This window comes from Papio anubis, chromosome 7, assembly GCF_008728515.1.
Source record: "Papio anubis isolate 15944 chromosome 7, Panubis1.0, whole genome shotgun sequence".
Lineage (NCBI taxonomy): Eukaryota > Metazoa > Chordata > Mammalia > Primates > Cercopithecidae > Papio > Papio anubis.
The window spans coordinates 6,411,365-6,433,819 of record NC_044982.1 but is presented as its reverse complement, the minus strand read 5'-3'; the positions used below and the strand labels follow the sequence as shown (position 1 = coordinate 6,433,819).

The following is a 22,455-nucleotide window of genomic DNA, read 5'->3' as shown; positions in this document are numbered from 1 at the left end:
CAGTTCAGCATGACTCCTTCACCTGAACCTTTCCCCCAGGATAAGTGAGCTTGAGCCCCCTCTCCCTTTCCCGACTCAGTTCAGTAGAATATACGGAGTGTCTGATGTGAGCCAGGCTGTGAGAGTGGAGTGCAGAGTGAGACGTGCTCTCTGCCCGCGAGAAGCCCGGGGTCTAGTACAGAAGAGAAGGCAGCTCCCAAATTACTAGAATATGGGTGAGAAAGCTGTGAGTTTTTAAGAGAGGTGCATGGGCACCGGTTGGTGAGAAGGAGCATGAGGACCTGCGGAGGGCTTCATGGAAGAGGTGACCACCAAGCTGGGCCTGGAAGCCTTGCTTGGTGGAGACGGCAGAAAAAGGTGACCCACATGGGTTGAGTAGCGCACAAAACAGAGACGGGAAGCATAGTGCGGCCAGGCCCAGTGTGCAGGTGCAGGAGGTCAGCTATGGAGGGCTGTCGGGGAGGCGCAGCCACAAGGTGGGCTGGGGCCTAGCCTGAAAGCCTTGAATCTTATTCAGTGGAGCCTGGGCCCAACCTAGTGCAGGTCATGTCTGTGTTTTCCAGACGTCATTTAGGCCGCACTGTCAGAATGAGAGTGGAGGTGAGGGTCCAAGAGAGAGAGACACCAAGGCTGCCAGGTGGCGGCAGAGAAGCGGGGCATTCTGTGGGGCAGCCAACACAGCACCAATGAGACTCCATTACCTAACAAGCTGTGGGAGGCAGAGAGGGAAGAACTGGGACCCCCACCATCCCCATCACCCTGGCTCCTGTGGGATCCAAGCTCAGCTCGGGCGGCAGGAAGTGGCTCTAAGGTACTCATCTGCAGCATGGGACAGGTGCCACATCCTCCGCCTTGGCTTCTGTCTGCATCACCCAGGGAAGTCATGTGTAGTGCCTCACCACGAGACACGAGGGAGTCTGATTACCAGCAGCCAGGAGCCTTCCTTAGCTACTCCTCCCACTGAAGAATCACTTGCCGAGGGACTGCTGCCTGGAGCTTCCCAAGGGCCACCAGCAGTCTGCAGCAATGACCTTCGTCCCTGTCCCTCCTGCTGACGGCCACGGGGAAGCTGTGCTGGGGGCGGAGGAGGCCAGGAATAAGGAGGCGATGGGAACCTCAGGTCTGTCACAGTTACCCTGGGTGACATTGGACAGACCCCTGTGCCTTAGCTCCTACCCCTAAAACAAAGGGACTGTACTTCATGATGTTCAGGGCCATGATGGCTCAAAACAATTGAACATTTTCTTAGTTTAAGAAGAATGGCAAGCTTTATGCAATCAATGCAATCAAGTGTTATCCTTTCCTGCTCCGTCGTGTCTAAAACTCCAGCCAATTTTTAATTAGGTCTTAGATGCAGGGGCCAGAGCCCCCTCGAAGGGCCAGGGCTCCTGTTGGACTTCCCCACCCTCTGGAGAAACGGGTTGGGAGGGTGCTGGGAGGACGCCAGCCCAGCAGGCAAAATGGGGAATCCAAAGCACAAAACCACACAGGCCTCTCTGCGGGCAGCTGGCGGCCATCTGGGGTCCTGACAAGGGTGGAAGACAGTTACGGTGACCTGGGCAAGGCCAGCCCACAGACACAGAAGGATCTTGCGGCAGCTGGTGGAGCCCAAGCGTGGAAAGGCCTCCATCCTAGGGCAGGGCCAACCCTCAGACCAAATGCTAGACAGGGTCGCTGGGACAGGGACTCAGCCCCCAGAAGGATGAAATCCAGATCTAGGAGTGAACTCAGCCCTTGAGACCCGGTCTTAGAACAAGGCGGATGTCCAGTTGTCCAAGCCAGAGCCCAAGGCCTGTGCCAAACTCACAGCAGAGCAGCTCAGGCATAAGCCGGACATGGAGCAGAAATGCCAGGAATTCCTCCCACCTCAGCCAGGATGAGTGGCAGTCGGGGGGGGTGGGGACACATGTCCACAGCACCTCGCACGCCGTCCGAGGACAGCTTGCAGCTCTTTTGGCAGCATATGAGTCTGCCAGCTTCATCCTTCGTTCTTCAAGCTGGTCTCAATCTGACACCACGGTCTGATTGAGTTTAAGAAAGAAAGTGGCATTTGCACGTGGTTTGCATCTGCCACTTGCTGTATATAAGACCTTGGGCAAGCCATTTAGCCTTTCTGAGCCTGGCTTCCCAGCTGTTACAAGTCCTTATGGGAGCCTTCTTACAGGGGTGTGAGAATGAGAGTTAGATGTAACGTTAAATTAAGAAAAGTGCCTGGACATTGCTCTCGTAATATTCACATATTCATTCCTTCTGTTTCTTGAGAACAAGGAAGGAAGAACCACTAAGACCTTGGTCCTCTATGAAGTAGGAGGGAACAGGGGTGTGTGGGGACATCCTGGGGCAGAAACAAAGCCACTTCCCCATCTAGTCAGGGAAGTATGAGAGCAGCCTGCCCAGAGTCCCTCCCCCAGTCACTGTGACTCTGCAGTCCCCTAGTGACACCTGAGCTGGCAGAGAAGGAACAGTCAGCTTTTTCTTAGGTGGGGGCGGAAGCTTAGCTGTGGCACAGCACAGGAAGCCCTGCACAGACGCCAGCTCCAGCCTCCTCTGAACAGGAGGTCTGCACAGCAGGAGGTCCCTCCTTCAGGGTCCAGGGCAGGGGTGTGGCCAGAAAGTTCCGCACCAGTCCAGAACAAGGGGAGCAAGGGCAGGGCCTGGCTGCTTCCCACCTGCAGCTCCAGACGCCCTTTTCAGACAGCAGGGGTCACCCCAGGGCTAGAAGCATGGGCCTCAGCTCAGACACACCCAGGTTTTAACTCTGACCGCGACATCCACCAGCTGTCAGTGTCTGTCCTTTGCTCAGAAAGTGGAATCAGCCGGGCATGGTGGCTCACGCCTGTAATCCCAGCACTTTGGGAGGCCAAGGCAGGTGGATCACAAGGTCAGGAGATCGAGACCATCCTAGCTAACACGGTGAAACCCTGTCTCTACTAAAAATACAAAAAAAAAAAATTAGCCGGGCGTGGTGGCGGGCACCTGTAGTCCCAGATTCTTGGGAGGCTGAGGCAGGAGAATGGTGTGAACCCGGGAGGCGGAGCTTGCAGTGAGCCGAGATAGCGCCACTGCAGTCCAGTCTGGGCGTCAGAGCGAGACTCCGTCTCAAAAAAAAAAAAAAAAGTGGAATCAAGTGGATTTGTTAGGTTTGGCAATCCCCAGTTCCCTGGTGATTTTAATTAGAACATCCTGGTGGGATGTAAAGAGGCCAGATTCAGTGTTAAAGGGTTGAGGGGATGGTGGCCAGCAAGAAGGCTGAAGCAGCAAGAAGATAGTTTGAGAGAGAAGGCAAGCAGGGTCAGTAACTGAAAGGGGTAATTTTTAACCATGTGAAAGTTTGGGTCTCATTTATTGGTTCAGAATGAAGAGCCATGAGTGAGAGAGAGGCTGATTGAGAGAGTGAGGTGAGTGGTGCACAGGTGTGAGTGAGGCCAACATTTAAAAAGATTCTTAAAGATGTCTCTTCTGCAGCCAGGAGGTGGGCACAGATAGAGAGCACTCCAGGTGGGTTTGTTGGGGCCTTTCTTCCTCTAACCACTCTGTTTCTGTGCTTCTCTGCCCACAGGCCCCTCCAGCCAGCGTCAGGTGCAGAATGGCCCCTCTCCTGATGAGATGGACATCCAGAGAAGGTAACCCAGCACCCACAGGGGCCAGGCTGGGTGGCCAGGGGTGCCTTCAATGGGTGAGGATGTACCAGCAGCCAGGGCCAGGACTCCTAGAGGCATACACTGCAGGAGGGTGCAGGGTGCAGGCCAGACCAGGAAGAAAGAGGGGGCCAGTGCACAGCCGCTAGTCCCGGACACCAAGACCAGGAATGACCGTGGGAGTCTGGCATTCTATAGAGAGTGCTACTGACCTCCAGCGGGATGGCTCTCAGGGTGACCCAGCAGAGCCCAAGTGCTCGCCATTGTCGCCTCACTTCCTCTTCCCCAACGTAGCAGGAGACAGTCCAGGCATGAGGGATTCAGCCTGGGGGGCAGTCGCTCCCATGGGATGGGGCTAGGGACCATAGGAATGAACCCTCTCACCCCATGACACTCTCACCCCATGGAGCTTCTAAAGTGTTAGCATGAAGGGAAGAGGAAGGGCCAAGGCTGTTGTCCTGAAATTACAGTCATGGTGGGTCCCCATGGAGCAGCCTCCCAAGGTCACATTGAACCTAGGTCTGCCCTCTCAGCGATGGGTCCTCTGCCTCTTCTGTGTCAAGGGAGGTAGGGCCCAGCCCAGGCCTTCCTCACTCAGCTTTGTCAGACAGGGAGTCAAGCTGCAACTCTCTGTGGCTGCGCTCGAGTCCAGTCCTGGACCAGGAGTCAGGAAAGCCGGCGTCTGCCCCCACCTCCCCCTCTCACCAAATGGCATGGGGCTTATCCCAAGACCTCCTCTCCTCTGGCCTTTTCCTGAGACTGAGAAATGAATGCCTTGCAGCCTTGGGCAAGTTCCTCTCCAAGCCTCAGTTTCCCAATTTGAAGATGGTGTTGGCTTTGCTCTGCCTGTCTCATCCACTCACCCTCAGGGCTTTTCTTACTGTTGTCCCCATGAGCCAGCTGAAGCCCAGAGAATGGAAGTGACTTGCCCAGAGTAACCAGGGAGTCAGGCAGAACCCAGACTGGCAGTCAGGTCTCACTCCAGCTGCAGCTCCCTGGCAGGACCCAAGGCCGGCCCTACCCACAAAAAGGCGTGAAGGAATGAGCCACCAGATGCCAGGTGTAAGCATACAGGAGTGGATGGCCGCTAAATGGGTCCTTCATTTCTCTCGAAACTGCTTCAACACCCACAGTGCTGAATTCTGTACCCCAGGGCCCAAACCAAGCTGTGTGGGGTCACTGGCCGGCTGGGAATGGGAGCACCGCCTGGCGGTCGGGGTGTGAACAGCAGGGGACAGCAGCCGGGCACGGTGGCTCAATCCTGTAATCCCAGCACTTTGGGAGGCCGAGATGGGTGGATCACAAGGTCAGGAGATCGAGACCATCCTGGCTAACACGGTGAAACCCTGTCTCTACTGAAAATACAAAAAATTAGCCGGGCATGGTGGCGGGTGCCTGTAGTCCCAGCTACTCGGGAGGCTGAGGCAGGAGAATGGCGTGAACCTGGGAGGCTGGAGCCAGTGAGCTGGAGATCCTGCCACGCACTCCAGCCTGGGCTTGCATAGAGCAAGACCCGGCCTCAAAAAAAAAAAAAAAACAGCAGGGGACATACCCACAAACACATACACTTGCCCCAAGGCAGGACCAGAGACACACACACACACACACACACACACACCTGCCCCAAGACGAGACCACACACACACAAGCACACACCTGCCCCAAGGCAGGTCTACACACACATACCTGCCCAAGGTGGGACCACACACACACACCTGCCCCAAGACGGAATCACACACAAAGACACACCCACACACACCTGCCTCAAGGCAGGAACACACACACGGCAGGGGAGACTCTCGCTTGTCCCACGCCACTTTATTGGAGGCGGACAGGGGCAAGACTTAGTGAGGCAGAGACTCCAAGCATCCAAACAGTATCATAGGTTCAGACGGAATGAATATTTTTCACACATCGTCATTTTACCATGGTTTTCTAGGTGTGTGGCTCCTGCTGGGGAGGTTTCAGCAGTTTGAGACACTAATATAGATGCTGCTGGGAGCTTTTCAGACCTTAATGCTAAAAGGGGCTTTTCTTTTTTTTTTTTTTTTTTTTTTTTTTTTTGAGATGGAGTCTTGCTCTGTCACCTAGGCTGGAGTGCAGTGGCGTGATCTTGGCTCACTGCAACCTCTGCCTCCTGGGTTCAAGAGATTCTCCTGCCTCAGCCCCCTGAGTATCTGGGATTACAGGCGCACGCCACCACACCCAGCTCATTTTTGTATTTTTAGTAGAGACGGGGTTTCACCATGTTGGTCAGGCTGGTCTCAAACTCCTGACCTCCTGATCCGCCCACCTCACCCTCCCAAAGTGCTGTGATTATAGGTGTGAGCCACTGCATCCAGGCATTCCATAATGTTTTAGTTAAGGCATATACCCTACAAGAACCCCATGAAATAGATGTTTCTGGCACTCCCACCAAGCCCAGAGCTGCCTTCAGAGCAGTCCTTAACCCTGTGTTTCCATAGCAGGTGTTCAGTTTGCACCACACCAGCTGAGCTCTTGATGCTGTCTGTGGCCTGCATGATTTCTTAAGGTGCCTCTCACTCCAGAAGTCGGTCCCTGGATTCTGTAGATGTATCTGGGGCTCAGTGTCCTCATTCATCTTGCCTTTAAGAGCACCCTGAGGCCACTCTGCCATAAGGAACTGGGATGTGAGTTCCCACTGTGGTGCATGTAGCAGTGTGCCACAGCATACCAAACGGCCCCCTAGACGAAGGCGGGCTGTGGCCGGTCTGTGGTAAAGAAAATGAGAAGTGTAGCCTTTGTGTCCATTTCTGCTGGCAACTAACACACCTGAGAACTGTGCCAGGAAGCTTGGCCACGTCCTAAGAACAGGCGTTCCTGAGACTGGGTCTTTTGAGGCCACAGGCCCCCAAAAGCCAGATGTGCCCATCTAGCCCAGGGAAGAGCTTGGTCACTCTGGGGAGTGGAATCACGTTGGCCTTCCATGAGGAGCTCTGTGTTCAGTGTGCCTGAGACTCAGGAGAGAGCCGGTGCTCCCATTTCGGGAGCTGGACCCAGCCACATCCCCCTCCTGTTAAGTAGAGGCAGCTGTGGCACACCGTGGTGCTTGTGGAGCACTGGCGAAACCTGACTCTGAAGCCGGGGCCTTGTGGGCGCAGCGCAGGCACCAAGTGTGCTCTCCAGTGTGGAGAAGTCAGACTGCCCCGTTGTGGTTGCTTTTCAGACAAGTAATGGAGCAGCACCAGCAGCAGCGTCAGGAATCTCTAGAAAGAAGAACCTCGGCCACAGGTGAGAGCCCTCCTCCCCTAGGGCTGACTCCCATGCTGGTGCCGGGTGGTAGCCCCTCCACGTAGATGAGGCCCAGGGACACATGGGGCGCTGTGTGAGTAGCTATGGGGAGCCTAGGTCTCAAAGTGCGACCGCCACTTCAGATGGTGAGGGTAGCAAAGACAGCAGAGCAGAGGCTTGGGGAGTCTGCTCAGCTGGGTCTGGCCACTGCCCACCAACCTCCTCCGGAGTAGACATTCAGCCAGCACTTCCCGTGTCTCAGGCACCGTGCTAAGGGCCGGGGACATGACTACGACTGCAGATGCAGTTCCTGCCCTCAGGGAGCCCACTGTCCAGTCAAGGAGACAGCGAACCCACCCTTGCCATGTCACATAGCGCACACTGTGGCAAGTGACGAGCAGGTGCTGAAGGCCCACCCTGGGTCAGGGAAGACTTCCCACAGGAGGTGCTGCCACGCGTCCGTCTGGGACGTTTGGTGGAGCTTAGCACATTAAAGGAGAAGGACAAGGGTTTTCCAGAAATTGTTGTGTTCACTGATAGGCAAAGGACTAGATAATTTACCAAGTGCTTTCATGTTCTTTGTCTTGTTTCATTTTCTCAAACACCTTATGAAGTGAGCAGGTGACTATTACCCTGTTTACTGATGAGAAACTCGAGCCCTTACTGGTTACAGGAGCGCCCTGCTCATGAGATGCTGACTGACCCCATCACCCCCACCTAACTGCTGCAGGTTTCCTGCCCCCCCCACCAGCCACTCTGCATTTCTGATGCAGGTCTGACACTGTCATCATGTCGTGCCTTCCCCATCACTCTTGGAACAGCCTGTGCCCGCCCTCTCTCTCTCTAGTGCCTCAAGCACTTTCCATCCTTTTCCTCCTTCCTCACATTTTGCCTCCGCCTCTTCACCTAACTGAACCCCTGCTCTCCAGTCATGTCCCAGCTCCACAGTTACTTCTGTGAGGAAGTCTTCCGTGAACTTCTGGCCAGGCTGGGGCGCCTCTTTGTATACCAACATGGCGCCGTGTGCCTGCCCTTGGTAACACTTGTCAGCTTGCCACAGTCTTCCATCTGCATTCACCCGTGCAATTCGTTGACTGTTCCTCACAGGCTGTGAGCACCCTGAGCAGAGAGCTTGTGGCTGGTTTCCCCCGGCACCATACCCAGCACCTAGCACATTGCCTGGCACAAAACAGGCTCAGGCAGCACTGGCGGAGGGGGCTGGATGGATGATGCTGGAGCCCAGCACTCAGCATTGCGCCCTGACCCACGCCCCCAGTTGGCCCTGGGACCCACAGTACCTGCCACGGCCTCCAAAGACCAAGTGTCAGTCACAGTTGGATCTTGGTGACTAGCTTCTGCCTAGGGGATGCTAGGTGCTTAGAAGGAGCAGAGAAGAGAAGAGGCACAAACTGTAACCAGCCAGCTTCCTCTCCCCCTGGAAAAACATGATTGGAGCAAGAGGAAATTGCCTGGGCTCAAGGAATGTTAAGCAAATAGAGGACACTGTGGGTCCAGCCAGGCCCCGGAGTACTGAGGACACCAGAATAGGGAATAATTGTGCCAGAGCCAAGTTCATCCCATGGGGGCTTCCTGGATGAAGCAGGCCTGGAGCTGTTCCTCATCCCTCTGAGGAGCAGCCTGCCCTCTGTCCTTCCTCTGGGAAACCTGAGCTGAGAGCAGCAGGCTTAGCCCCCAGCTGGGTGCTGGAGCTCGCTGAGCCTCACTGTTGCGTTTCAGGGCCCATCCTCCCACCAGGGCATCCCTCATCTGCAGCCAGCGCCCCCATCTCATGTAGTGGGCCTCCACCGCCACCCCCACCCCCAGTCCCACCTCCACCCACAGGGGCTACCCCACCTCCCCCACCCCCACTGCCAGCTGGAGGAGCCCAGGGGTCCAGCCACGACGAGAGCTCCATGTCAGGACTGGCCGCTGCCATAGCTGGGGCCAAGCTGAGAAGAGTCCAACGGGTAAGACCTCCTGTGCGCGGGGCGGGAATGGGACCGAGGGATGCTTATGCCGTCTGCAAAGTGATGGTATTCCTTCCCCCATCTGTGAGACGCTGAGCAAACTGCCTCCCTGCCCAAAGCTAGCTGGCCCTTGGCCCCTTTTTCTCAAATAAGAAATCGCATGGGACAGCAATTTGAAATTATGAGGTGCTTTAGTTAGCCATTGAGCCTCACATTGACCTTCATACGTGGGGCCAGAAATATGTCCCGCTTTAGAGATGAGGAAGTGGAAGCACAAAAGCTGAATAATTTGCGCAAGTCACACCGTTTATAAATAGCAGATTTTGGACTCAAGCCTGGGTCTCCTGAATCTAAGTCCATTGCCCTTTCCACTGTACAAAGCTGTATCCTGGCAACTAGGTCCACCTGGCTGTTTCTTCCCTAACCCTTGCTCATATATTCTGGAACTGTGCTTGTAAGAATAGCTCTGATACAGACCTTTGGCTTATATTGCGTTTCCTTCCCACAGAACAGTCTCTTCTCCCCTCCCTCCCTCCCGCCATGTGTCATGGCTGGTCTTGGCAAAGACACTGACCATGAGCCTGCAGGCTGGGGCGTGTCTGCGACCTGTGTGACCTGGGCTGGTCCTTGTCCCTCCGTTGATTCTGGTTTTCTCCCCTGTGGGGTTGGGGAATAATGGACTAGATGGCCCCTGAGGCCCCTTGCAGTGCTGCTGCCATAGGATTCACACGCACATAGTCGCCTGCATCCCCTCACGTAGTTGCTGCTCCCTGTTCTGCCATCAGCAGCAGAATCTAAAACGTGGCCTCCTTTTTCCTCAGCCAGAAGATGCATCTGGAGGCTCCAGTCCCAGTGGGACCTCAAAGTCCGATGCCAACCGGGCAAGCAGTGGGGGTGGCGGAGGAGGCCTCATGGAGGAAATGAACAAACTGCTGGCCAAGAGGTAGGTCTCTACACCTCCCGAGACTTGTTGTGCCTAGTGGGAAGCTCCTGGCCCCCAGTGCTGCACACAGAATCCTTGCTTGACCCCAGAATCTTTGTTCCCTGGGTTTAGCCAAGCAGGGGAAACTGTTACTTAAGTTTACCCTTCCCAAGGGCTTAGTGTGAAGCAGCAAGCCCACAGGAGTCCTCTAAACTCCAAATCCTTCATTTTAGCTCAGCAAGTATTTCCTGAAGCATCTATCATGTACTAGCCCTGTCCTGAGCAGAGATAAATTTGGAGACAATTTCAAAGATAAACGCAGGAAAAAGAACAGTCCTTGCTCTTAAGATCCTAACAGAAATAAGATGTGGCTACAGTGGTCGAGTTTGCAGAGGACGCTCTGGTGAATGTGTGGTGAAGGCGCCCCATCCTCCAGGATTCATTATGGAGGACTCAGGAGGAGTTATGAAGGGTAGGAGCCCAGAGGCCATTGCCCTGAGTGACGGAGAGAGAGCAGTTCCATCTACATCCCGGCCGGACTCTAGGGCCTGAGACTTGGCCATGTGTGTCTGCTCGCTGCAGCAGGTGTGGCTGCAGCCTGCCATTGTGGCTCTCTGCTGTTCCCCAGATGAAACCCGAGCAGGTGGGGAGATCATCCAGGTGTTTCTCAAAAGGGATGCAAAGCTTGGATTTTATTTTAAAATATGACTTGGCATCAGGAATGTGCTCACCTTGGACTACCAATATCGTGGCTCACCTAGGCACCAGAGGGCACAGGAGCAGGCCTCTCCTGCCAGAATAGAGGAAGCTGCAGCAGGGACCCTGTTCCCTTGGTAACCCAACCTCCACCCCCTGCCACTTTGTCGCCTTCTCCTGGCCCTCCCAGCTGCCTTCCAATTGGCTGACCCAAGTGAGAACTCTGTGTGCCCCCAGGGTCTTCACACTGCAGTCCTAGTTCCTCTCATTACCTTCCCGTGGCTCCATGAGGATGACGCGAGATGACAGAGGCCCACAGGTGCAGGCAGCTGGTGTGGCACTTCATGGCGGGGACACAGCCTGGGTTTCCTGCCAAGGGCCTCTTTGCGTGCATCACAGATGGCAGGGAGGGGAGGCTCCGCATGTGTCAGGGAACAGCAAGGTGGATCCACAGCACGGGCCTCAGCATGTGTAAATCGCCAAGACAGGAGGCAGGCTTCTGAGCAGTTTCCTGTGAGTGAGTCCAGGTGTGCGGGGCTGACAGCGGTCACACAGAGGTGAAGGGCTCCGCAGGGGAGAGGCCAGGAGGGCCCCGCAGGGGAGAGGCTGGGAGGGCCCCGCGGAGGGAGAGGCCAGGAGGGCCCCATGGGGGAGAGGCCGGGAGGGCTCGCGGAAGGATGAGGATGTCCTGTGCTGTAAGAGGGACAGTGGGCAGAGTTAAGGTAAAGCTGGGAAGGCTGACGCCCCCTGTGCCTGGAGAGCTAGGTGTGGAGGAAATGGACCAAAGGTCTGGCTGGAAGAGGGAGCCTCCTGGTGCAGGGCATTGGGTTCCACCTCAGAGCACTCAGAGGGGAGGATGGGCCACAGAGAAATAGAAATCGTTTTGGAAAAGAAAATATGAATGCTCTCCCTGAGTCCTAGACCACGCTGAGGGGAAGCACCTTTCTGTCTGAGAACAGGAAAAGGCCAGTATTGCCAGGAGCCAGTGAGATGCCAGATGCTGGTGGGAGAGCCAAGGCCCTCCCGAGAACACACATGCTTTGCATAGCTCAGCAGGGGTCAATCAGGTTGCTCTTTGAAATCCACCTTAGTGATGGCTCCTGGGCGGAGCTGACCATGACAATGCCCTTGCCAGGTTTCTTTTCATGTCGGTTGTCTCCTGCCTCTGAGGGCATGCAGTTGAGTCTCTCTGCCAGTAGTGGAGGACAGGAGGGAAATAAATGTGGACGGAAAGCCCCTGTTTAGCAGCACTTTCACAGACACTCCTCCTGCCAACACCCCCTGCGAGCGGGTGGCTTGGTCAGCGTTCTGTTTCTAGGAGATGGGACGCTGGCTGCTGGGGGCAGCTGGTGAGGTGAAAATGATCATGGCTAGGCCAGTTAGGAGACTCTGACAGTCCAGGAAGAGATGATGGGGGCATGCAGGAAGGTGTCAAAAGTAAAGACAAAAAAGACAGGCGGGTTCCCAGATTTAGAGGCAGGACTGACCAGGCTGACTGTTACAAAAAGCTGGTGTCAGGGGTGGTTCCCTGGTTTCTGGGCTGAGGGACGAGGTGGGCAGACCTGTCCTGAGATGAGAGCTAAAGAAGGGAGAGCCAGCTGGGCCCATCACAGACAGGCCACAGACAGAGGCCACGGCCCCTCACCACACCTCAGACCAGTTCCATGCTTGATGGGCAACTCATCTCAAGTTGAAGAGCTACAGAAGCCTATCTCTGGGGAACACTGAGGGTCTGCCTGTGTAGACCTGGGAGGTCAGCAGATACCACTGAGGCCAAAAAATGTGGGTGAGGTTTTAGAGTACATGAAACGGGGATTCATCCTGGGGAGGGCGTCACGTGGCCCTATGCCAGGGCTCCTCTTCTGAGCATTTCCAGGCTCTGAGTGGCATTCTAGATTGGGGAGGGCATGGCTGGGTTAACTGAGTTCCGAGACACGAGGGCCTTAGGGTGAAAGTGTCCAATGTCCTGACCTGTGTGACAGACTGCAGCCCAGAGAAGTGCCTCTCTGTCCCATGTGGCCAGGTCTTCGGTGTCCTGGGAACAGAGCGCGCCCGCCTCCCCTCCACCCCTCAGACACTACAGCTGCCGCCAGTAGAGCTAAACAGACACAGAGGCATCTCGCCCTCTCTATCTAAACCAGTTTCATGTCCCAGGCCATGAGCACACAGAGGTCCTGGACATTTGCCTGGGCCTGGCTCCTCACCAGATGGGGCCTGGACAAGCCGCCTCCTTCACACCGTCATTTTCCCCCACAGGTTTATCTGAGTGCTGGGGTGGGTCTGGCAGGGAGGAAGCAGAAGAGTTCTGGGACAGTGTGAGAACGTGAGGAGCTGATCTGTATCTTCCCCTTCTCTGTGCCTAGGAGAAAAGCAGCCTCCCAGTCAGACAAGCCAGCTGAGAAGAAGGAAGATGAAAGCCAAATGGTGAGCAAGCAGCCTGCCCCACCCTCAGGCTTCCCACTGAGATCAGTGCATCGGCAGGGAGGCTCTCTGATCTCAGGCGAGGCCTTTGGGACCTGCGTGGGATGGGCACTTCTTCAGGTGATTCACAGGAGGGGTGGAGGGTCTCTGCAGCGCTTGGCCCTGCACCACCCTGGCCCCAGCGACAGGCCTGCCCTCACTGAGCACCACCGACCAGACACTGCTCCACCCTTGGAGCTGCAGCCCAACAGGGGAGAAACCTGGGGCCCTGGCACTGCACCGCAGGGCTTCTTCGCCTGCCCAGGAGCCCCAGGGAGCACGGACCAGCCAGGGTCTCGTCGGAACTGGGACTCCAAGAGTACACTGCAGTGGGGCACGTCTGCCAGAAGCCCAGAGAGGTTTTTATTTTCAAATTATTTCTGTTTCTAAAGACCTCTCTTCCAGCAGGAGCTTCAGGTGAGCTGTGGCAAAGGAGCCCTGGACCCCTAGCTCTTGTCCTTAGCAGGCAGCCCAGAGCCAGCCTGGCTGCCGGAACTCCCAACATCTGCTTCCACTTAGGGCAGCTAATTCTCTTTTCCTCTGTGTTAAGCTTTTCCTATAAAAAGACTGCTACTGACAGGGCTAAGTTTAGCCTTAACTACAAATGCCTTAAAGGTTCCACCTCAGTGCAGAATGAGAGAGGAAATACAACTGCCAGGGACCAGAGTAGGCTTCCTGCCCTGTCCTCCCATTAGTCAGGGTCATGCTGGTGTTACCCTGAGGCTATAGCCCTCCCAGCTGATCCGCACCTCTCAGCCCCGTCCTGGGCACATAAGGGTCCCTTTGCCCCACTAGCCAGCTCCCATTCAGCCTACACTTCTCTGCATAAACCTTACTCCTTAAAAAACAGCCTCCCGGCCGGCGCAACACTTCACATCTATAATCCCAGCACTTTGGGAGGCTGAGGCAGATGGATCACCTGAGATCAGGAGTTTGAGACCAGCCTGGCCAACATAGTGAAACGCCATCTCTGCTGAAAATATAGAATTAGCTGGGTGTGGTGGCACATGCCTGTAATCCCAGCTACTCGGGAGACTGAGGCAGGAGAATTCCTTGAACCTGGGAGGCAGAGGTTGCAGTGAGCGGAGATCGCACCATTGCACTCCAGCCTGGGCAACAAGAGTAAGACTCCATCTCAAAAACAAAACAAAACAACAACAACAACAACAAAAAACAGCCTCCCGACCCCCAGGCCTCACAAGCTCTTCACTACTTGATCCCAGCCCTGGTCTTCTCCCCAGGCCCTCAGCACAGGCACGATTGCTTGTGCAGACTCACTGTCTCCTGCCAGATCTTAGGCCCTTGGAGGGCCAGGCCTGGGCTTCTCTCACGTCCACCATTTCCGTACCTTGCACATGCTGTGGAGTTTAGCCAACTGACTTGCCATTAATTTCTGAAATGGCAGGCCACAGCATAATCACAGACATCAAAATACTGTGGCCTGGTTCCAGCCACAGGCCTGGGGCTCCGAAGACATTGCTGGCCTTTCTTAATCAGGTGCCAGTATGTTGCAGTCCCAGCCCCTGAAAACTGAAACTCACTCCTCGAGCTCTAAGAATGGATTTCAAAGCCCAGGGGCTTCTAGAAGAGGAACATTCTTGAAACCTTCAACCCCAAGGATGGCACTCTCCTCCTCAGACCCCTATCTTTTCTCTCTTGTTGATAGGCCCCTGGCTACAGCTGGTTCTTGTTTGCCATGGTCCCTTCTCACACTCGGGACTAGCCTCTAAAGAGAGCAGGGCCTTCAGAAGATCCACGCACCAAACAAGTACAGTGGGAGGGAGAGAGGCTGATGGCCGGCGCTCATTTTCTTGTTTATGCTTCCCGGTATTTCACCGATTCTCTGCAGTGAACATGCACTATGTTTATCATTAACAGAGAAGAAAGAAGGCTTCTCTGAAAGATGAAAAGAGCCCCAAATGTGGAGTCCGGTGACTTGGGCAGGCACTCTGCCATGGCAGAGCTGGCCGTGGGCCAATGGAGTTACTGCTCCGAGGACCAGTTCTACCACCTGAAAACCTGCACCCAGGCACGCCAGGCACGGCTGCCTCACAGACTGCGACTGCCAGAGGAGGGATGCGAGCCTCTGTGCCCAGGGCCGGGGAGTGCTGCGGCCACCTCTTTCCCAGCCTGGAGTCGAAGCATAACTTCCCTTTTAAGCAGGGAGGGTTTAAAAAAAAAACATACGAGAAAAGATGATAATTTTTTTTGACTCTGATGTCACCCTATATAGCTTGCATCGTGGCCCCCACACGTGTGTGTTGATTGACATAATCTGTTATTCAGCTGTCTTTAAAATGAGGAGGCCTAAGGACCTCATCCCAACACCTGCAGCCTGGCACCTGCTTTTGCCTCTCAACCAGAGCCCCCCAGGACTTATTCATTCACCACACAGATACGCAGGGTGTTCCTCATAGGTGCCAGGCCTCTTCTCGTGTGGGGACGTAGTGAGCAGAGGAGACAAAGCAAAGACCTCTGCCACGGTGACAGAGGTTCTTTGCTTCGGAGTGGAATGACACGTCAGGTTGGGAGGCCGCCTGTCAGCAGCTTGAATGCTGTGCATCCTGCTCCGTCAAGTGGAAGGGCTACTCTTAAATCAGTGGCACGTACTTGATACTGAAAAATCGTCCTGACGCACATGCCGTGCATGATGAGTGTTAGGTGTTCCACTGCTGGGTGAACATGGCCACTATTCGAGCATTGCCACAGACCTATGACACCGGCAGGTGTGTGTGCTGCACAGGGGGAGCAGGCCACTCCACGGGGTGCTCACGAGAAGTCAGCGAGATGACACACGGGAGGCATCCGGCCCACGGCGGGCTCAGGGCTTGGGGGTGTTGAGGGGCAGAAGGAAGTTCTGCATCACCCTGCAGAGAACCTGTAGCTCCCTGCAGCCTTCCCTTCCCCAGGTTTGTCCACTGGCTCGATTCACTCCCCACTGAGATTTTGAGTTTTCACTTTTAAATATTTAATGTTTTGCTAATTATAAAAGTCATGTGTGTTCATTGGGGACATTTGGAAAACAGGTTTAATGAAGTGTCCAGTGATGTCCTGTCCTAGCCCCAGGTGGCCTTCCTAAACAGACTTCCTTCTTCTCCATTTTAGGAAGATCCTAGTACCTCCCCCTCTCCGGGGACCCGAGCAGCCAGCCAGCCACCTAACTCCTCAGGTGAGAGGGCGCCCCCCGCTGACCCCACTGAGGCATGAGGTCTCAGAGTGGGAGGGGGGGACCCTTCTGAGAGGACCCTCCGATCCAGCCTCTTTAGTATGCCTGAGCAGAGGGCCAGGCCGCTGGGAGGCCCAGTTCTTAAGGGTCCTCCAGAGCCTCCCCGAGGAGCCCGTGCGGGAGCACAGGAAGTGCTAGAGCAGACCCACTGAGGGGCCCCCAGGGTGACCTGCACGTCACCTTCCCACCAGGACCCTGAGTCCCGCATGAGGGAAGGCACTTGCCTGATAGCACATACCCAGGGTGGGAGTTTGTGTCCAGGGCTCCTGAGGCTGGCCGGGGCCAGTGCTCTTAAGCAGTGTCATTGTCAGCACTCATGTCTCCCGGTGAAACACCAGCTGATGACTGACATTACAGAGATGGCAGTAGATCCTGCTCCACCCAAAACGCAGCCCCTTCCCTGGCTCAGGTTTCTCTCTGTCTAAGCTGTGGCAGATGGGAGGTAGTTAGGAGAGTATGATGAGGCTTCGCAGTGGGAGGAAGACCCCAGGGTTGTTCATTCGACAGCCATTTTTGCAGCACCTGCTCTGTGCCAGGCCTGTGCTCGTGAGCATAGCGAGGAGAGGCAGGGGCGTCAGGCTGCCCTAGCTGGACAGAGGAGGCTCTTGCCAGCTGTTCGTGTGTGTCTCTCGGGCATGCTCGGGTTGGGTGTCGCCTCCCTGTGAGACTGCACCCCATGTCCTCTCCTCCAAAGACTTTGCCTGGCATGTTGGTCTGCCTCCTCTGGTTGATGAACATGATCAATGCCCCGCCCTGTTTGCCGCTTCCAACAGTCCAGTGAGTGGGCTCCCTGGTTCCCATCTGTGTGGAAAGTGGTTTGCTCAAGGCCACACACCTGGGACATGTCTGTAGCCCCAGGTCTAGTGCCTGCAGGCCCAGCGCCTGTCCCAGAAGGTGGCTTTGTGGAAAACTGCCTCAGTCCCACAGTTGGTCTGCAGGGTGCCAAGGCTCAGCTCGGGGCCAGGCAGCTGCCCCACTACCCCTAGAGATTTTGTCTTCTGCCTCTGCTCATCCTGCAAAGTCAACGAATCTTTTTAATGCAACAAATGCAACAAATCTTTTGGAGTAGAACAAAATATAACCCAATACCACTTACCTTAAAAAAGAAAAGACAAGCCAGCCAGCATGGGACAGAGCCAGGCGCAGCACTGGGGGCAGACTAAGGAGCCCCTCAGTAGCAGGTGCCAGGGTAAGGGGCCTGGCCGCCGCACCACATGTGGGAGCAAGGCTGTGCTGGGATGTCCGGGGAGGTCCTGCTTGCTCACCCTGTGGCTCTGGTCACTGGGTCCCTTACCAGCAGACTCACATTCCAGAGAGACCTGGCACAGTGAAGGCCTCAGAACCAGGTGACAGGTCAGGGTCAATCTGACCTAGGCCATGGGGGACTGAGAACAAGGAGCCAGGTTTTGGCTCGACTCACATCAGACCTTTGTGCCACGGGGCTCTGCACCCTCGGCATGGGTGAGGGCTTCCTGTTGGGATGTTTAGGGGATTGGGGTGGCTACTGAGTCCTCTCAGCTGTGAGGTTCTTCATCCATGAAATGAATTAACAGAGGCTGGCCGGAAGCCCTGGGAGCGGAGCAACTCGGTGGAGAAACCTGTGTCCTCGATTCTGTCCAGGTGAGCTGCCCCGGGAAGGCCTGAGTGGTGAGGCTGGTGGGGCAGAGGTGGGCGCTGGCGCCGATTCACATGTCTGTTTCATTCCATTGCCGTAGAACCCCGTCTGTGGCAAAGAGCCCCGAAGCTAAGAGCCCCCTTCAGTCGCAGCCTCACTCTAGGTACCGAACAACCCTCCTGCTCACATGTTCCCCAGGGTTTGGGGCTCCTCTGTCCCCCATCCCGTGACTAACACCCTTGCACCTTGTCTCACGTCCTGGCATTTAACAGCTTGCTCTGGGAAGATGATCTGTTCTTTCAGACCCAGGACCTTGGGGTCCTGACAGCTCCTCCTCCTCCCTCTGAGGGCAGTGACCAAGGAGGGCAGTGACCTGTCCACAGAGGTAGTGCAGGGTGCCAACCTGGAGTCCCAGCTCTGGACTCACTACGTGTGACAGTGGGCAAGTTAGGTGGCCTCTCCAAGCCTCTCTTTCCCCCCCGACAAAGTGAGGTGTGTTAACCCCTGCTGCACAGGGCAGTGGTGGGGACAGCTGTGCAAACAACAGCTGGACATGGAGTGTGGTCACTAGCCAGGGCCGCACACTGCAGTTCAACTAGTCCTATCTCTGGCCCTGAGCCCCACCCCTTTCCTCCAGCCCAGAGTCCTTCCTCTGCGTCCAGCACACAGAGCCAGTTTCCCCACAGACATGCTGACCATATTTCCCGAGTCAAAAGCTGGCATGACAACATGATAGAACATTTGGAACTGAGGTTGCCCAAAAAGGCAGAGGCAGCCAGCCACATAGTATCTGGAGGCACATTTGGCCTGAATTTGAAGGCCTCTAGAACCTGCATCAAGAATGTCTCCATTGCCACCACAAGTTGAAGGGAAACCACCCTTGTCACAGAGCAGGAGGCATTGAAACTGGCCTTGCAGAGCTAAACAGGTGTCGAGCAGAGCAGAGCCTGGCCTGGCCCTGGCAGCAATGCCAAGACCAGTGCAGGTGGACAGAGATGAGGCGGTCTTAGCAGTCAGCTGGGGTTTGTCGAAGGCTTATGGTCAGCCGGGCCGTGTGCTGGGGACAGTCCCTGCCTGCAAAGAGCACCGCGTGATCAAGGCCACTGTGGTCCTGAGGGGTGCTCTGGAGAGGGTGCGGGGCCACATGGTGGAAGGGACAGGGTGCTTTGGGGAGTGGGGTGGGGCAGGCCTCTGCCGGGAGCTGGCATTTTCGTTGACCCGGACGAGGAGGAGTCTGCTGTACGGAGATCATGGGGACAGCCTTCCAAGCAGAAGGAAGGGTAAGTGCCAGGGCCCTGAGCCTGCAGCCACCCGCGAGCTCTCCCACACCTTGGAGTAGACAGCAGGCCATGGGGCGGGGGAACGGGAAGGGTGAGGAAGAGGGTGTGAGGGAGCGCTGAGCTAGAAGTTTAGATTGTATTCATGTGCAGGGTGTGAGGGAGCAACGAGTTAGAAGTTTACATTGTATTCATGTGCAGGGCCGTCAGGGAGCTTGAGGCACAGGGTGCCATGATGATGGCTGGGGAGGGGAAGGCAACCAGAGTGGGCAAAGCGAGGGCCCTGGAGCAGATACAGCAGCAGGGGGAGCCTGCAGCGCTCCCAATGGACCCCGCCCTGTCCTGCTGGTGCAGCAAAGGCAGGCTGCCATGTTGTGGGTGGCCAAGGGTCGCTCACTGGGCAGGAACATTGTCAAGGCCATTCATGCTTGGAATAGGGTCTCTTTTCAGCTCTGAGACAAATCTGTTCTCTGATTTCCAGATGGCTCCAAGGGGAGCATGTACCACCACCCCTCTGGTGTGTTGCATTGCTTAGGAAGCCTGCTGTGTTTCTCGCTGGGTGGCTATTAGGGCTGCAGATGGAGAGGGCCAGGGCCTGGCGAGGTGGAGCAGTCGGCCCAGGTGTCCTAGCAGTTGTTGCTGGAATAGGGTCTGGAACCCACAGGAGAGGTCTGAAGGACCCAGGGGCCTCTGGCTGGATGCGTTTGACTCTCAGGACCCAGAATTACAGACCTATTTAGGGCTACGCTTGGCCAACTCTTTCTTGAGCTCATCTGGAGGGTGTGGGAACACGCATTCTTCATCCTTATTCTCCCTGGCTGTGGGCAACAGTGGTCCTCAGAGTCACCAGATGGTCCTCATCTGTGCCCGTAACCCCTCAGCAGCCAAGGCTGGCCCTGCCAGATAAATGTGTTGTGCCCGTGGTCACACCCAGGGGCTCATGCCACATACGTTTCCCTGAAACCATGGGCTCCAGCCTCCATCCTGTCCATGTGGGAGGGAACTTGGGTCCCAGCAGTGTGTCTTGCAGCACCAAGTCACGTTGAAAAGACTAGATAGACAAGCATTTTGCCAAGATCTTCCAGGGAAGGTGCATATGTGACACATTAACATTCAAATCAGGCCGGCACGGCGCTCATGCCTGTCATCCTAGCAGTTTGGGAGGCCGAGGCGGGAGGATCACTTGAGCCCAGGACTTCGAGACCAGCTTGGGCAATACAGTGAGACCTCATCTCTACAGATAAAATTTTTAAAAAGTAGGGCACATGTCTGTAGTCCCAGCTACTTGGGAGGCTAAGGTGGGAGGATCACTTGAGCCTGGGAGGTTGAGGCTGCAGTGAGGCATGATATGCCTCTACACTCCATCCTGGGTGATACAGTGAGACCCTGTCTCAGATCAATAAAAATAAAATTCAAATCAGTTATCTTAGTTCAGAAACTTTTCAAAGAAGTGGTCCATGCAAACTACCCCGAAAGAGCAAAACCAGCCAGGTGCAGTGGCTCACGCCCATAATCCCAGCACTTTGGGAGGCCCAGGTGGGTGGATCACGTGAGGTCAGGAGTTCGAGACCAGCTTGGCCAACATGGTGAAACCCCGTCTCTACTAAAAATACAAAAGTTAGCTGGGCTTGGTGGCACATGCCTGTAATCCCAGCTACTTGGGAGGCTGAGGTAGGAGAATCACTTGAACTTGGGAGGCAGAGGTTGCAGTGAGCCAAGATCGAACGCTGGCTCCAGCACCGGGGCTGCTGGTGTGTGTCAGGAGCGTGCCTCCAGGCTGGTGTCAACTCTGCAACTTCACACTGTACCTCCTGCTGCCGCTGCTGCTTCCCCGAGCCCCAGCTCAACCTGGAGCATGAGCTCCCAGCCTGAGGAGGAGGCTGTCGATACTGTTTTTCTTTCCAGGGAGGCAGCGGGTGGGTGCGATGTTGTCACTTAAGTTGCCACCTCTGTGTAAGAGCTCTCTGATCAGAAAGCAGTTTCTTTGTTGACCCCAGCCAGCCTTGGCTCTCGGGTTGGGAAATATGGTCACAGTATCCATGGAGACCTCTCCAGGTAGAGACTGGGTCTGAGGTGGCCAGAGTCCGAAGCAAGCAGCCTCTGTGGAGCGAGGGGAGCAGGTGGGCCCGGCCTGAGCGCGGCCTCTGCACAACCAGCTTTCCCCCACACCCATCTCCAGCCAGGGCACCCACAGGCCCTGCTCCCACTTACCGCACCCGCCCTTTCCCAGGATGAAGCCTGCTGGGAGCGTGAATGACATGGCCCTGGATGCCTTCGACTTGGACCGGATGAAGCAGGTGAGCGTGCCCTGCGCCCTTCCCTCAGAGGCCGAGGGCAGCCAGTAGGCTGGGGACCGTCTCTGACCAGCACGGCCAGGCAGGCCCTGGGGGCCCACACGTGGCTGCCAAAAGGCCAGTGAAGGAACAGCCGTGGAGGAAAGGGGGTGCCCAAGCCTGTCCTTCGTCCCCAGCCCCTGCCATCACCAGAATTAGGATGTCCCTCAACCTTTCTGGGCACCTCCCTCAGGCCTGTCTCTGGGGCTTTCTGCCCCGAGGCAGCCCTTAGTTTCAGTGGTGTCTACCTGAGGGAGGTGGTGGCAGGATTTTCCCAGGCCTCCCACACCGTTCCCCCTCAGCGTGGGAAGGGGCCACGAGGAGACGAGGGTGACAGATGCAACTCTGGAGAGGCCCAGGAGGCCCCGAACCCTTTGGACATAGCCCAGCCCAGGCCGGCTTTTCTGTCTCCACTGCCTGTCCCTTCACCTGGACGCTCCTCTCCCAACAGGAGATCCTAGAGGAGGTGGTCAGAGAGCTCCACAAGGTGAAGGAAGAGATCATTGACGGTGAGTGGAGCCCCAGGCGGGGCCACAGGACGAGGGTCCCTGTCACCCAGGGTGGGGACCTGCAATTTTGAGCTGAAGCCCATGCTGTACTGGGCCCTGTGAGAGATTTCATTCTTCTTACAATCTCTACTTGAGGAAACAGGCTCAGGAAAGCTAAGTGGCTTGCCTAAGAATTTGTAGCTCCCTGGTGGTATGACACCTGAATCTGACCTTCCACACCCTTGCACCTTCCTGGAAGACCCACGTGGGAAGTGCATGGAGGGGAGACCCCAGCATCGTTCCAGAGCCAGGTCTGGAGGAAGCCACCTGAGCTTCTGTCATTTCACCCCCTGGTGGTTTATGTTGCCTTCTTGATACTGCCACCTCGAGTCACTGGTGTTGGGGTTCTGAGGGGACCACTCTGCCTTCCTGGGGGTACAGGGAGACCAAGCACTACAGAAGCACCTTCCAGGCCTGAGCTCGTTCACAATCTGCCTGGTCCTGGACTGGGGCGCAGGCGGGGAGCAGCCTCTGGCTCCAGAGCAGGGCGGGCCTCAATGCATCACATCCGTCCTTCTGGT

The 22,455-nt window shown here is 55.9% G+C and overlaps 1 protein-coding gene across 9 annotated transcripts in view; it reads left to right on the top strand.

Annotated features, from left to right (window-relative positions):
* Positions 1 to 22,455, top strand: part of EVL (Enah/Vasp-like) — a 174,318-nt gene that overhangs the window by 149,977 nt on the left and 1,886 nt on the right. For 7 of the 9 annotated variants that reach the window (XR_002523525.2, XM_017961532.3, XM_009212240.4 and 4 more), the window contains 10 exons: positions 3,560 to 3,623; positions 6,826 to 6,890; positions 8,628 to 8,857; positions 9,679 to 9,800; positions 12,839 to 12,899; positions 16,041 to 16,104; positions 17,715 to 17,781; positions 17,877 to 17,939; positions 21,284 to 21,350; positions 21,838 to 21,895. Coding sequence is in view for 8 of the 9 variants with exons in the window: in XM_017961532.3 (XP_017817021.1) it covers positions 3,560 to 3,623; positions 6,826 to 6,890; positions 8,628 to 8,857; positions 9,679 to 9,800; positions 12,839 to 12,899; positions 16,041 to 16,104; positions 17,715 to 17,781; positions 17,877 to 17,939; positions 21,284 to 21,350; positions 21,838 to 21,895 (861 nt within the window). In the remaining variant the exon portion in view is untranslated. The remainder of the gene's footprint in view (positions 1 to 3,559; positions 3,624 to 6,825; positions 6,891 to 8,627; positions 8,858 to 9,678; positions 9,801 to 12,838; positions 12,900 to 16,040; positions 16,105 to 17,714; positions 17,782 to 17,876; positions 17,940 to 21,283; positions 21,351 to 21,837; positions 21,896 to 22,455) is intronic. The other 2 variants (XM_021941556.2, XM_009212238.4) reach the window with 2 other exon arrangements.